This window comes from Henckelia pumila, chromosome 2 (assembly GCF_033568475.1).
Source record: "Henckelia pumila isolate YLH828 chromosome 2, ASM3356847v2, whole genome shotgun sequence".
In the NCBI taxonomy this organism is placed as follows: Eukaryota; Viridiplantae; Streptophyta; class Magnoliopsida; order Lamiales; family Gesneriaceae; genus Henckelia; species Henckelia pumila.
Genome location: NC_133121.1, coordinates 11,888,012 through 11,903,419, shown reverse-complemented (window position 1 = coordinate 11,903,419; position 15,408 = coordinate 11,888,012). Strand labels below are relative to the sequence as shown.

The 15,408-nt window shown below is 34.4% G+C and overlaps 2 protein-coding genes across 5 annotated transcripts; one reads left to right on the top strand and one right to left on the bottom strand.

Annotated features, from left to right (window-relative positions):
* Nucleotides 1-1,997: 1,997 nt before the first annotated feature.
* Nucleotides 1,998-7,549, top strand: LOC140885018 (signal peptide peptidase-like 4). Its single transcript, XM_073291933.1, has 14 exons — nt 1,998-2,336; nt 3,225-3,383; nt 3,461-3,572; nt 3,906-4,025; nt 4,133-4,284; nt 4,390-4,572; nt 5,062-5,096; nt 5,199-5,361; nt 5,567-5,620; nt 5,931-6,023; nt 6,111-6,253; nt 6,559-6,629; nt 6,966-7,049; nt 7,206-7,549. The coding sequence occupies exons 1-14, from the start codon at nt 2,202-2,204 to the stop codon at nt 7,313-7,315; spliced, it is 1,614 nt and encodes a 537-aa protein (XP_073148034.1). The 5' UTR covers nt 1,998-2,201; the 3' UTR covers nt 7,316-7,549.
* Nucleotides 7,550-7,678: 129 nt separating this feature from the next.
* LOC140885019 (SKP1-like protein 21) lies at nt 7,679-14,592 on the bottom strand. 4 transcript variants are annotated; one of them, XM_073291934.1, is made up of 12 exons: nt 14,478-14,586; nt 14,264-14,307; nt 13,524-13,573; nt 12,066-12,152; nt 11,568-11,789; nt 11,243-11,434; nt 11,022-11,135; nt 10,781-10,859; nt 9,829-9,968; nt 9,444-9,625; nt 8,441-8,574; nt 7,679-8,223 (listed from the first exon to the last, which is right to left on the bottom strand). In XM_073291934.1, exons 3-12 carry the CDS (start codon nt 13,566-13,568, stop codon nt 8,201-8,203), a joined length of 1,218 nt encoding a protein of 405 aa, XP_073148035.1. In that variant the 5' UTR covers nt 13,569-13,573; nt 14,264-14,307; nt 14,478-14,586; the 3' UTR covers nt 7,679-8,200. The 4 variants fall into 4 exon arrangements, with proteins under 4 accessions (XP_073148035.1, XP_073148036.1, XP_073148038.1 ...); XM_073291935.1 differs by lacking the exon at nt 14,478-14,586 and adding an exon at nt 14,414-14,459; XM_073291937.1 differs by lacking the exon at nt 13,524-13,573 and having other exon boundaries at nt 14,478-14,592.
* Nucleotides 14,593-15,408: the final 816 nt, after the last annotated feature.

The window sequence follows — 15,408 nt, the reverse complement described above, 5'->3', positions numbered from 1 at the left end:
GTCAGGTAGGAAAATGAAATCTCGAAAAAAAATTCATTTTCAAGATTTTTTTTAAAAAAACAAAAAATGTGAAAATTTTATATAAAAAAAACTATTTAGAAAATTATATTTCGAAATAAAAAAATATTCAATTTAAAACATATAATATTAAAATATTCCGAATAATATTTCAAAGTTTTTTCAAGAGAAGAACGTAATATTGTGCATAAGATAATTATTAATAAAATGTTCGAATACAAATTACTAAATAAATTTTGTTAAATAGATTGTCAAATTACATATCTTATTCTACATATATGTTCTAATTAGATTATTAAAAATATAAATTAATTAAATCATTCATTTAATTTTAAAAAAAATACACAAAAATAAAATGTCATTTCGTCATTCTACAATCCGATCGTTCTAAAAATAAAAAATTATGCAAATTAAGTCCACAATTAATTGTTATAGGTGTTTAAACTCAATATTATTTAGCTCAACTTATTAATAAAATTATTAATAAAATATATTATAATATTATTTCGTGATGGGTCGATAATCCTATCAGAATAAGGTTTTATTTTCGATCCATCTTTCGATATTAATCGGGACGAGAAAAATCCCAAAAATTCGGGTTGAGAAAATTTCGGGTTGAGATTTTTTCAGGACGGGAATGCGATGGGATTCGGGAAGGGTCGGGATTTCAAGAATTTTTGACACTTCTACCTAAAATTATTCTCAAGAACAATATATACTAGTACACCGAAGCACATGCGTTGCATGTGAATAAAATATATTGTTTATGAATTTGAATTTATTTATAAATTAGGATAATGTGTAAAGAGATAGTGATAATTATAAATTAGGATAATGAGATAATGAGAAGAGAATGTGAGAATCTCCTTAAAACGTTGTTATTTGAATTTTAATTAAATTCTCTAATCATGTTTATAAATCTCTACTATTCGACGATTTTGCATTTAAAGTCCCACTATCTATTTTAAAATTTTAAATCTTCACTATCCGGCAGTTTTGCATTTAAAATCCAATTATCTATTTTAAAATTTAAATTATAAAATTTCTGAGTTTGTCCCTAAGCATAGTTGATTGAGTTTAATGGTGACATGATATTTTTAGAATTTCGTCTTGTTACAGTATGACACCAAAAATTGATTTTTATAATGGATTCATATTTTATAAAATAGTAAAGAATAGTAAATATATTTTGTCAAAATAAACAACTATGATATTTAATATTATTTTCATAATTTATAAGTCTTTTTTTATGGGAACGAAATTCCGCAGGCCGCAGTACTTGGAAAAGTTTTAAAGTACAAAAAAATTATTGATTTTGTTGAGTGTCGTAACCACGTCGCGATTGATAGTTTACAGATAAAAGCTCATATATCGAATTAATAGTTTATGTATGAAAACATTTTATATTTCTAATATTAATATTTATATATATTAAATAGGATAATATTAAAGGTATCACAAATATCGTGTACAACAATTATATCATAAAATTTTGTATTCAACGTATTATGAGATTTTGATAAATGAAATTTTTATATTGAATTTTTGTGTCGTACAAATTTCGTTGTATCTTTTCTATTAAATAATGTATAGATATAACACATCGTTTGTTTGTTTGTTTTATTTTTTACAAAAACAGGAAACATATTCAAAATAAATAATTATATTAAAAATTATGATAAAGATGCATTTTCGTGAAGAAAATAAAAAAGTGAAACAAATGAAAAATGAGATAAAGATAGCCAACAACTCGCGATGTATGACAATGACACGAAGCTACAAAACGTGCGGCGCACTTATCGTAAGGCCTGACATCACGTGCGCACACGCGCCGCCGTCGTGAGTGGCCGAGGAATCGTGGAGTGGGAAGGTTCGAGTACCATTTCAACGATGGAGACAAGCCTTTCGTCGCCGTACAGCGTGGAAAAATCCAGCAGGTAATAAAAGCAACCACGAAAGCCAAACAACACTTTACACATTTTCCATTTATATATTTTGAATCTGCCGTGTATATCTCTAATTCTTCCTCGTTTTGTCTCCAGTTTCACATCTGTAGAAAAAAATATTCCAACAGCAATTAAATTTTTGAATAAATGCCAGCTGACCCTTTGATCCATTCGTTTTCAGACACGGGAAATTTTCCTTTCTTCTTCTGACTTTTGTACTTTGGTTTTATTGAGTCGATGGAGATGAAGAACAGAGCTTTCTACTGTGCAATATTTGCGTTGTTGAGTGGTTGTTTAGTGTTTGCAGGCGACATCATTCATCAAGATGACGTCGCTCCGGCGAGGCCTGGTTGTGAAAACAACTTTGTACTGGTAAAAATTCTTTGCCTTTCCTATTCTTGATGTTAAAGATAGATCTTTTTTTGCATTTTTTGTCCTATGAGCTGGTTTTTCAGTGCGTTTTCTTGGTATTTGACCGATTAGAAAGGGGGTGTAGACTGAGATTTCTGTTGTTCACCCATTTATAATCTTTCACTATTGTGTCTTTTGAACAGGTACCCTTTATAGTTTTGGGTCATATCTTTATGTGTCTTTGTGGTTAAGAATGTAAATGCTTGGAATATTATGCTAGCTTTTTGTTGCCTTTTGTTTTTGTCTTGTATTGTAGTTTGCTTATTAATCAAGTCCCATGTGAGAGTTTTCTGTTCAATTTGATAGATTTCACATAGGTACATCGATTTGTCCTTTTTTTTATGTTGCATCTGGATCTTGGAAATAGCTAGGAAAGGAAAATGCAATTATCTAGGGGAAAAAGCTAGAAGTAAATGTTGTAGGATGCTGGCATGTGTGATGGGGAGGCATGAATTTGGATGAGTCATGTATTGCTAGAGTTGTGTTCGTTGTTATTCCTATTTAGCATTTACTTCTTCCCTGCTAAAGTCCCTGAAGAATATATGGTTCTATTTATGTAACAAATTAACGAGGATGCAATTTCCAAAGAGACATTAGTTTTGCTGTACAGTGGGTCATAAGTGCAGCAGCATTAGAAGTCATGCCGCAGGTTTAATTGATGTTTTTACACACTAAGTCAAATATAATGGAGCATTCCCTTGTTATGATACTGAATTTTTGACTGGAGAGTGGAGACACCTCCATATTTCATGACTTTGCTCCATTCATTGGTAGATTCTTTATAAACAATGTAATTGAGTTAAGTTATTAACCTTTCCTAACTTAAATTTATATTTGTAACTTAAATAGGTTAAAGTACCAGTGTGGATTAATGGTAAAGAAGTGGTGGGGTTTGTGGGTGTAGGAGCCCGATTTGGCCCAACCTTGGAATCAAAAGAGAAGCGGGCAAACCTTACTAGAGTTGCTCTTGCGGATCCTCCTGATTGTTGTCGTAGACCTAAGAACAAGGTTTATCCTTTTAAACTGAAAGTTTATGAGTCATCATATGCATCTTCCTCATATTTCCGCCCTTTGCTATTGTGTAGATTACAGGTGAAGTAATGTTGGCACATCGGGGAAATTGCAGCTTTGTTACCAAAGCAGACATTGCAGCAGCTGCTGGAGCTTCAGCTTTACTTATAATAAACAACCGAACAGGTTTATTTTCTTTATCAGCCTCCTTAATTGTGGGTTTTTAAATTGGAGACTAGTAGCAGTGTCTCTGTAACTAGAGCATATTTTGATATTGAACTTCCACAGGCTCGATACAATTGTGTGAATTATATTTGACTCATGTGTGGATGTAGCTGTTTTGTTTTCTCGTGATCAGATTGCTACAGTTCCTTGTAGGAAACTTTTTAGAAGTCATGACCACTCTTCTTTTCTTTGAACTTAATGTCCCAGTAAAACAACTATGTATGCTTCCAGCTGAATGCACCCCTACATCAAAATTAATGTGCTCGACTATATTCTGACGACTAAATTCTTCAGAACTCTTCAAAATGGTTTGTGAGGCAAACGAAACCGATGTAAATATTCGGATTCCAGTTGTTATGCTCCCATTGGATGCTGGTGCAACCTTGATAGAGAGTATGAGGGATAACTCAAATGGTAATTAGGCTCTCATTCAAGCTGTGTAAATTATTATCAATTTAGGGTTTGTGTCTACATGAGGCATTTTCATAGCATTGTACTTTATAGATTTGCATTTGTGTCAGTTTCCATTCAGATGTACTCTCCAAGACGACCAGTTGTTGATGTCGCTGAGGTGTTCCTCTGGCTAATGGCTGTTGGTTCAATATTGTGTGCGTCTTATTGGTCTGCATGGACTGCAAAAAAAGCAGCTGTTGAGCAGGAGAAGCTCTTGAAGGTAGCACATTCTCATTTGAAGTTATTCTGTTTTGTGGTAAAATATAGACATATCTGATTGCGTAAACATTGCCAATGCAATTAACATCTTATACTGATCTGGCAGGATGGTTCTGATGAATACCTCAGCAATGAGACATATAGTTCCAGCGGTGTCATGGACATCAGCATTGCATCAGCAATTTTGTTTGTCGTGATTGCTTCCATGTTCTTAATCATGCTCTATAAGTTGATGTCCTATGCGTTCATTGAGATTCTGGTGGTTGTATTTTGCATTGGTGGCATGGAGGTATTATAATCTTTCGCAACATACTGGTTCTTTTCAGGATCCATGTGTCAATAGATAGGTATTTGCATTTTATAGAGGATCGTGATTTGAAGTTATGGACACATTTTCAATAAAACTTGGGAACAATGTTAAAAGTTCTGTAGAATGTAGGACATGATCAGGACATTCGAGTTCTTTAAAGTATTTGCAAATTAATACAAAGGTCTTGGCAATTCAGTAGCTTATGTTTTCACCAAATCTTGTAATGCCGTATGATATAGTGAGGAAGCCTTTTTAACTTCAAATGCTATGATGAGTTTTGGTTATGATTAGTAGTTTGTTTCGAAGAAGTAAATTCGTCTATGTTTTTTTAAAAAAAAAATAAATTCATCATGTTTATGTACTGAATATATTCGCTAGTGTCAGATAAATGAAGGTTACATTCATTTGCATACAAAAATATTTTCTGTATTACTGAATACTGGTTTCTTTGTCTTGTTGTGCTTACAGGGTCTGCAAACTTGTCTGGTGACTCTGTTATCATGGTATGCACTGTGTTTTTCCTCAACTTATGCTTATTGCACTTTACGGGATTTGAGTTGATGCTTTGGCTTTTGGTACACTGGACTTACTACAATTCAATATAGTTTCAGATGGTTTGAACATGCTGCAGAATCGTTTATAAAAGTACCTTTTCTGGGAGCCATATCTTATCTTACACTTGCTGTTTCTCCTTCGTGCATAGCATTTGCTGTTTTATGGGCAGTTTTCCGACGGGTCTCCTTCGCTTGGATTGGTCAAGATATACTTGTATGAGTGCAGTTTCTGTTTCTTTTTTGCCTTCTAGTTTACCTTCCATTTTCATTGCATTTTCTCATGGATACGTAAGGAGCTCGTGTTCCAGTTTGTTTTCAAGACGCCGATAGCTCTAAATTCGATAGTCTGCCCCATCTTCTTATTGATGTACCTTTTCTTGGAAATGGAATGAGACCTGACTTGTTTTCCTCTGGAACAGGGCATTGCCTTGATTATTACTGTTCTCCAAATTATACGAGTTCCAAATCTCAAGGTAATAACCAAAATTCGAATTCTTTTAGGCTGCTGCTTGGATTGAGGGATTTGAAGCAATGTAATTCAAATTCATTTGATTGCTTGGATGGATTTTTAATCCTCCAATTTGTTAATTTATGTAGAAGTAATGGCAATTGTGATGGATTTTGATGGATGCATTTCAAATCCATTCTTTAAATCTCTCTATAAATCAAATTTCTCCCTTCAAATCAAATCTTTCTATCCAAGTGCAACCTACCTCAGATCTATGAAGCAATTAACACTGCAGAGAAACATAACATGTTGTCAAAAATTTCCTCGTATGTCAGGTGGGAACGGTTCTACTGAGCTGCGCATTCTTGTACGATATTTTTTGGGTCTTCATTTCCAAATGGTTGTTCCATAAGAGCATCATGATAGTGGTGAGCATGAATTTCGTTTGTTGATACTTATAAAGCATACATGATTTGTGATGGGGTTAAACTAAAGTTTGCTGCTTGGTCTCACAGGTAGCTCGTGGTGATGGAAGTGGAGAAGATGGCATACCAATGCTTCTAAAAATCCCTCGAATGTTTGATCCTTGGGGCGGATACAGTATCATTGGATTTGGAGATATTATCTTACCAGGACTAGTAATAGCATCTGCCTTGAGGTTTGAGCTCCATGGCTTATAAGTTCTCCACATGATTGTTAGATTATTAGTGCTTCTTGTTCCACTACCCTTAGTTCCAATTTTAGAAAACAAAGTCTCAGTTATATACATATTACTCAATTCATGATATGACTTTATTGCCAACTTGATTTAAGCAAATTGTGGCTCCTGTGAATTCATCATAGTGCTTCTTAACTACCAAGATCACACATGCTGATATATTTTGATTCATTTTTGTAACCCCTCGTCGGCCTTAAATATTCCACATCACCAACTCTGTTAATTTTTCCTGTGCATCTTTGCAGATATGATTGGCTGTCCAAGAAAAGTCTAAAGGATGGATACTTTCTGTGGGCAATGGTTGCTTATGGTTTAGGTATGGTTATAATCTTATTTTTAGTTGATTTGAAACGAGAATTCTATTAACGACGAGGATTTGTAATCCAATACCTACTTTGCATAAGCAACATACGTCCTAATCCACCCTTTGTTTTCTGCTCGATTCAAAGATATATTGAAATCGAATGATGATGAATTTACCTTTCAAAAATGATTGACTCTTTACTTGGGAGAACTTGAACATTATACATATTGCTGAGGGCATACTCTTGCATTTTGTTTCATATGATTTACACTAAATTTGTTAGAAAATGTTACTTGTGGCATTCACTTCTCAGAGCTTTACTTGGACATTTCCATCTTAATTTCATAGGGCTTCTCATCACTTATGTGGCTTTAAACTTGATGGATGGACATGGACAACCAGCTTTGCTTTACATCGTCCCTTTCACACTAGGTAAGTAACAATGAAATCATAGCGAACCTCGTTACAAGGAAAACGAGTAGGATACATAATGCCCCTTCTAATAGTTTTTATCTTATCGTCGGCTATAACTTTTGGTGCACCCTTGTAATGGTATAGATTCATGTTCATTTTTCGTAATGGTTTCAGGCACATTCATAGCATTGGCGAAGAAGAGAGGTGATTTTAATCATCTGTGGAACCATGGGGACCCGGAAAGAGTGTGTCCACACGTTCAACTTCAACCAGATGACCGATGACTATGTCAAATTTAAGTCTAATGCAGTTTACATAATGACTAACATAGCACATTATGTTTATATTTTGTTACGTGTGTTTCATCTCCTGTTTCATATATACATGTAGATGAATAGTGAAAAATGTTAGCGTGTATATGTATGTATATGTACATATGTATGAAACAGTAGATGAAACATCAAATGGATCACAGGATTTTAGATGAGGTTTAGATAATGATTGATATTTGTTGGTTCTAGTTATATGACATTATTTTAGATGGGGTTTTGAATTCGAGACTTGTAAAGGGAGACCTTATGCACAGGTATACTTCCCTCATCTTTATGAGGTCAAGTGGCATGCTGCACTTAGAAAACCAGTCAAAATTGATTTTGAAATGGAAGTTGTGAATAAACAAACATGTCGCAAAATTTATCCAAACGACTTATATCACGACTGATCCTCGCCTACTCGAAAGGACGATGAAGTTTATCGCTCAAGAAATCTGCAAAAGCTTCTTGACGTTTCAAGTTACATTATCTTTTGTTTGTATATACAACAATTCAAAAAAAAAAACTCATTGGCACGACCTGAAAACTGAAAATATACTTATTTTCTGTGAAGCGCATGAGCTCAATTGAAAACATCAAAATTTTAATCTCTCGGAATATGGAAGCTTGTCTCTGAACATCAATTTGTATTCCATGTAATGTGTTCCAGATCTCGAGGAGCCTAGTGGGTGTATGGAGATCATGCATGACTTCTTCGGATGCAGGATTTCAAGTCGGAGAACCATTGATCCTCCTTTATCTTGAAGTGCCCGGGCACTATGGACACAACTTGTACAAAAAAGTGACCAAAATATGTCTTGGCCAGATTTTGCTCCGAAGTTAGGTGTACCTGGATGATCATTGCGGGAGCCGATCTAGGCCTGGAAAGGGGTGGGGGGAAAACCGCTATGAGAAGCAAATTTTACGTGCTCTGGCAAGAGATTCAAACAGATTTAAGATGGTCATGTTGGTTTAGGACAAATTGAGTTCCAGGTATAGGATTCTCCACGAATGTATGCAGCTTAGTAGAACCTACATATTGGGAAATCAAGATAGAAAACTGAGGGCAGATTCAGGAAAGAACACTGTCAGACTTACTGGTGAATCTCCTCAAGGAACCATTTCCATTAATCGCCAATGGTAATGGTATTCTCTCTTGACCCAGAGACAAAATTTGTTGCATTCTTTCAGGCCAATCCGAATTTAACCTTCTAGCAAAGTCTTCGACTTCCCTGACCAATAAATGGTATAACTTTTATATACAACACAAAAATGAAGTGTAGAATAATAAGCAGTAAAAAATTTTCTTCTGAATGACAACTCTTTGTTTGGTCGCTACTTGTTAGAAAATGAGACTTGGACCTAGCTCACCTTAAAAGGTGGATCAAGAGGTGATGATTACCTTGTCTAAATTAAGGGCTCCCAGGAACTCTATCCTACCGATGTGGGGCAATATTTCAACACACCCCCCACACGCCCAAGAATGAACATCTAGAGCGTTGAGATATTAACGGTGGTCTAACTATAGGCAGCTCAATTATGGGCGGTCCAACACACACGGAAGGCCTGAGTTCTCATAACATGTTAGGAAATGAAACTTCGACCTAACTCACCTCAAAAGCTAACTCAAGAGGTGAGGGTTACCCTTGTCTATATTAAGGGCCTCCAAGAACTCTATCCTATCGATGTGGGACAATATTTCAACACTATTTGACTCCTTTTTAACGGGAAGACAAGAATTGCATAGGATGGAAAAAACTTGTGCAAGTATTACAACATAGGAAGAAAAAAACCCGCAAGAGTGACTCTAGGAAGGAAAAATCCGAATTTAACCTTCTAGCGAAGTCTCAATTTTCTTTCATAGCTATACTCAAGATATGGCAACCAATATACCAACTGTGATTTACTTCCAAATTCCATCAGAGAGATATGCCAACCAATCAGCATGAGCATTGCATGGGAAGAAAAAAACTAAAGATAGACGTGTTCAGCAGGACTCTGAATAGAAGATGTAACTATTTGTTTTTAAAATCTTTAAGATTTGAAAACCAACAGTTCTTTCGTAACATTTGAAACGTACTCAAAAAGTCATAAATCTCACCTATCAATTTTTTCTTTTAGTGCAGGGTCAATGCCATCGTCTATATCACAATCATCAAACTCAATGTCAGGTGAAGATCTATCCTCTTCAATGTCCCGCAGTTTTGTTGCATTAAAATGGGTAGGCAGGGAATCAGTATGAGTCATCGGATTTCTGCATGCAGAATTAAGCTCATGTGAATCCTGCAACATGAGAAACTGTCAATCTAAAAATGAAGTGAATTCATCACATGCCTGTTGTGTGGTGCAAGTGCATCTCTACAACAGTCAAAAGGGAACTGGAGAAACCAAAAAAATAGTATTTACTTCCACTACTAACCCTCATGAAGCCTAACGAAATAAAGAATCCAAGATGCAGCTAATTCAAAAGTAAAATCGATCCAAACCGTGTCATTCACATCCGCAGCATTGCTAGTAAAAGAAGTGCTGCTTGAATTCATGGTGCAGCCCACAGAAGCAGATTTTTGAAGTTCTTTTCTCCTACGATTCTTCTTTTTATGTTTAGAAATTCTAGTACCCTTACAATCTGCAAAGCATGCATGTATAAGAGTCCCTTCGAAATACATACGGACAAAAAAGAGGGAAGCATGAAAAGAAAATGATGCATTGTCTGGAATGTTAAAATCACTTCTCACAGCTAAGGCAAACAAAAGCATAATAAAATCAACAAGCTGCAGGGACACAGCCAAATACAAAGATAATTCATAAAAATCTATAAACACAAGGGAGTAACAAATCCAGTAAATTAGCACCACAAAGTGAAACACAAAATAAGACAGAAGAAATTGAAGATAAAAAATTATGAAAAATGAACTTCAATGATAGGCAAATTGGTTGAATGGGTATATGGTCAGTGGCCAATTTACCCTCTGTATTCTCTTCTGGATATTTAATGAATGATAGTCTATCAGGTACCATTTCTAAATATTAACAAAAAGAGCTGGGTAGTCTAGTAGAACACTTGTAGAATATGGTTAGAGTTGCAATACAATCAACCCCCTAGATTTTTTTATCACAACTGCTTTTGTTACCATTGTAAATCATTTTAAGTACATATATTTACATACAAAAGTTATCAAAATATGTACCACATCCTGCAAACCAAAACACAATTACTCTAAGATTTTGCAGTTCGATATAATTAATCACTGTTTCCAGAGTATCTGAGTTTTTTTTTGATCCATTACTCTGGAAACAGTGATTAATTATATCGAACTGCAAAATCTTAGAGCTTTTTTTTAAATATCTAGGACAACAAACATCAACCCAACTTAATCAAGAATGGTGAATGTTAAAGGCATCAATTGATGCAGAAAAAATAAAGCCTGTGATAACTACCTTCGTTGTCGCCATTAATAAATGACAATAGATCATCAACTGAACGCTCATCTGCATGCTCCTCTTCTACCTCAACATTCTACAGAAAACATTCAGACCCATTTACTAAGTCACAGCTCGAATACTTCAAACTAGTTCAAAGAAGCTTATTCTATTTGGATATCTCCATTAAAAAAGCACGCAAATTTTAAAAAAACAATAAGTTAGCAACAAATAGTCCACAATGTAAGGTTACTATCACCTTTAGTCTCTCCTCCCTTTCTTTTAATTCTTTTCTCTTTCTAGCATACAATCTATTCAATAGCCGAATCCTTGGATCATCCATCGTATTTTTTATAGGCTCCAACTTCTCTTCCTAACAAATGCAACATGTTTATGTAAGAATGAGAGCATGTACAAATATATTATCCTCAAGGAAGCACAGAGAAAGTAAGATTGTGACTGCTTGAAATGAAAAGACACCTCAGTGAGATCGTCAGGAAGATGAAATATCTCGCGTATCTGTTCAGGAGTCTTCCCTTCAATTACCCGTGCAAGTGCTCGGCTGGTGAGATCAACCAGAGGTTTTAATTGCAGGCTGTCGGCAGCAGATGTCAACTCACACAGCCTTTTAGTATCCATTCGAACAAACTTCTCGTCAAAGGACTTCCTCTCCTGCATCAAAGAATGAGAAATGACGAACTTATTTCCCTGCACCTGATGATATGAACACCTAAAAGACTCTCCTCCATAAATCAAGGGAAAATATAAAAATTAGCAAGTGTAAGGTACTCAAACATGCGGTAACCTTATTAGAGTGGCCTGGTACTTGATGAAAGTGGCAATAGTCTAGTATTAAGCTCAGCATGCCAGGATTAACTCGCGAAGGAAGAGAAATGGGATAATTCTTAGAAGATCCCATGCCTGAGTGGATTTCATGGCAAATAAATGGACAAAGCATGGCAACCTCTTGCTCCACTTGCTGTATCGAATCATCAGAAGTTCGAAGCCACACACAAGCCTTCAGCATCTGCTTAGGGTGCACCATCAAATAGTCAAAATAAGCAAAAATCAAAAAGCAACAGGAGACAACATAACCATGATGTAACTAAAGTTTCACAGCAATGTAACTTGGCACTGATAATTAGTCATTACCTCCAATGAGTGAGCAGCAAGACAATGAAGATAATGACATTTTATATTACCAATCATAAACACAAAAGAAAAGGCAAATCAAATAAATGTATTCGAAATGTGAGGAGTAAGAAACATTAGATGACCGAAAAAAAAGACATGCAAAACATACCTCAGGTTTGACTATTTCACTATCAGCTTCTGTCATTGAAATGAAAAAAAATTTAAAGTCCACAAAAAAACTTTCACGGGTGTATTCCTGCATCAAAATGAAGGGGTATTAATTAAACAACAGCCACTAATCCACCATTACCAGAGGAAAGATTGGCTGGCATTGGCATTCATCTAAAAACATAATCTCATGATATCATGTACAAGTAAACCAATTATAGGAGAGCGAAAATAAGAGGATTAAAAAGTAGCACATTATTGAGTCCCGAGACTTATCATTCAACAACACAAAATTAATCTAATAGTTTTACACAGACGAAAAAATCCAACTCGGTAAAGATACCAGACTCCGATCAAAGCTATTAGAAGATAACGAATTCACATGTAGTACAAGTTGCTCATTACGAATAAAAAATTTCTTAACAAAGGGATGAAACAAATTTCCAAAGTGACACGACCATGCAAGAGCGCACACATGCACAAAAACTCCATGTTCAGATGCAATCCCCAATCCCCATACACTTCTTTAATCAATGCCTAGTTCTTCCACCATCATTAAGGTCAGCATAAATTACCAGGTACAAAACTGATAATACACTACTGTGACCAAAATATCTCACAGTCCAAGATCCAGGAAAACTCTGAAAATAGTAGCATTTTCATCGGGTCAAGTGTTGTACTTGAGATTTAGGTTGCTTGAGTCGAATTTAAAAAAGTGGGGTTCCTCACATCATATGTAATCCTGTTTTCATAAATAAGAGTTTTTCAAATGTTTTGGTGTCATTGATTTCTGACTGTGTTTAAACAAATAAATTCTTATATTATAACTATAGATTATATAACTTGAAAATTTGGAATTCATTTGGAGATTAGTTTCAACATAAATATATATGTTTCATTTGTATTATTTTAGCATTCATTTAATTGATGAAATTAGATAAATTGATAGCATAAGTAACCAATTCATGAATCATGCCTTGAACAACAAAACAATGCATTTTGTAAAGCAGCTATTAATTGCCTAATCAATTACAAACGAAAAGTCAACAAATGTGAAAACAGAAAATTAATTATTTGTTGGGAGCATAATATAGAACACAACATTGACACACTGAAATTTGCAAACAAAAAGATTCCTTTGGGAATTATTAATACAAATTTTAAAATTTAAAAGTAAAACATAATTATGAAATTCAATCACCTCAGTCACAGTTCACTACGAGATCAAATTAAAGGAGGCGATGAACAATGAATATGCTTAATATAGTTTGACCGTAAAATTGAAGGAGACGATGAACAATGAAACCTTTTTATCTTTAATTGTTGAGCACGGCGGGATAAATATTTTTTTTGGTTTTTCGTAGAAGTTAACTGAATGAAATATCATTACCAACTATATAGTTTTTTCGAGATCCCCACTAAAACATGGGCCCTGAGGTGGCCGTCTAATTAGTCTTACCTCAGTTACGGACATGAGGTCAACCTCAACAACAGTACCAGTCATCCGTACTAACACATCCCGGTAAACTTGAATCAGTGATAATATGACTTTACCAATAAGAAACTAGAAATCAAACCATCAAATCCCAAGTTCCAACTAATCACACAAAATCAGCCAGTCTACAAAGCTAAAGAATCCCTCAAAATCGCATGGAAGAACCGTCTAAATGATGCAAACGCAAATGCAAATCCCTATAGCACTATTATATTGTTTTCCCTTTTGCTGCATTAGCCATACAAATCTTGAGACCAACTATGTCAATCCCACTGTTTTGAAAACATCGAGGAACCATAGATTTCAAACCCTAATAAAAACAACAAAAGATGAGGCAAACAAAGAAAGAAAAAGAGGAAACCAACAAATCTTACTCTGTAACCAGATTCAAGCAATCATTACCTACTGTAACATTAAGAAAAGCCCCCATCCCCAGTTATTACTCGACACAAGCCCCCCCGCACCACGAGCACCCCCCACCCCTGCCTCAGAAAAACATCGACTTCATCATCAAACCCAAAAAAAAAACTTGAAAAGGAGGATGAATCAAATCTACCCAAGCCAAGACCCCTCATTTATAGCAGTAAAGGTCAAAATGAGTCCGCTCTCAGTTAAATCCAGACAAATCTCACACCCAAACAAGCAGAAAATCCAACCAATACTTTAAAATGTATAAAAAACAGAAATAAAGTAAGCCCATGTACCTGATGAAATAAAACCAAGCCGGGCGTGTAGAACAACGGCTATTCTGCAAAAAAAAAAAAAATCGAGAAAAATGTAAATAAGGAATGAAAGGTGGCCAATTAAAATCGACGAAAACAGTAAAGTTTCTAGGTATTCATCATGAAATATACATTGTTCAGTGCATCTGTGTGAATGGGTTGGCTGTGGATTTCAAGATTTTATCTATCTACCTACCGATTGTGATTCTTCCTCTTGGAGATGTGAGGGAAGGAGCATCGTTGCGGCCTACGCCTTTAGATATCGCATATGATTCATGCGACTTCACTCTGAAAAAAAAAGTGATTCAACAGCTGACGCTGGGTTGCCATTTTGGGGAAATTCTATGTCAACGCCACGGCACTGTTTTGGGTTGCGTGACAAAGTATAATTGGTTAAAATCAGTGAGTGGACCATTAGTGCCACTTGGTTTCCAAATATTTTCTAGGGTTAAAGTTAATTAGATTTATCACATTTATTTTTTAAAAAAAACTCCAAATAATTATAAAAAACAATTATTCAGTAATATTTAACATCCCTCCATTGATGTCAAAAAACAAAAAAAAATCTCTCCATTAAAAAATTTATAAAAAAAAGGTTTTATAATTTAAAATTTTCTACAATATTTCAAATTTAACTTTTTTCAATATTACTTAAACAAATTATAATTTTAATGATTTCGTAATTCTTTTCTTGTGAAATTTTCATCATTTTTTAGATTAAATAGAGATTTTAATATTCTATAAATTTGACTTCAAATTATTATCAAATTCGATTACACCTTAATTATTTTTATCCATGTGATAATTATGTCAGTTAAATTATATGTAATAAAAATAATTAAAAACCCATTTCATACATTAAAATTAAAATTAAATTTAAAATATTAATAAAATAAAATTACGATGCAATGAATTCTGATGGTGATTAAAAAAAACCGTTTGCAGACCATTACATTTTCCTATTTTAAATATATTATAAAAATAAAATAATTGAGTTGAATGCGAAAAAAATAATTTGAAAAATATTTAAACTTATAATTTGTATAAATACTATTTAATAAAAAGATATGTATTTTAAATGTTCTGGAGGTTTTGTGCTACAGCCTACAAGTACGTTTTAGTAAATC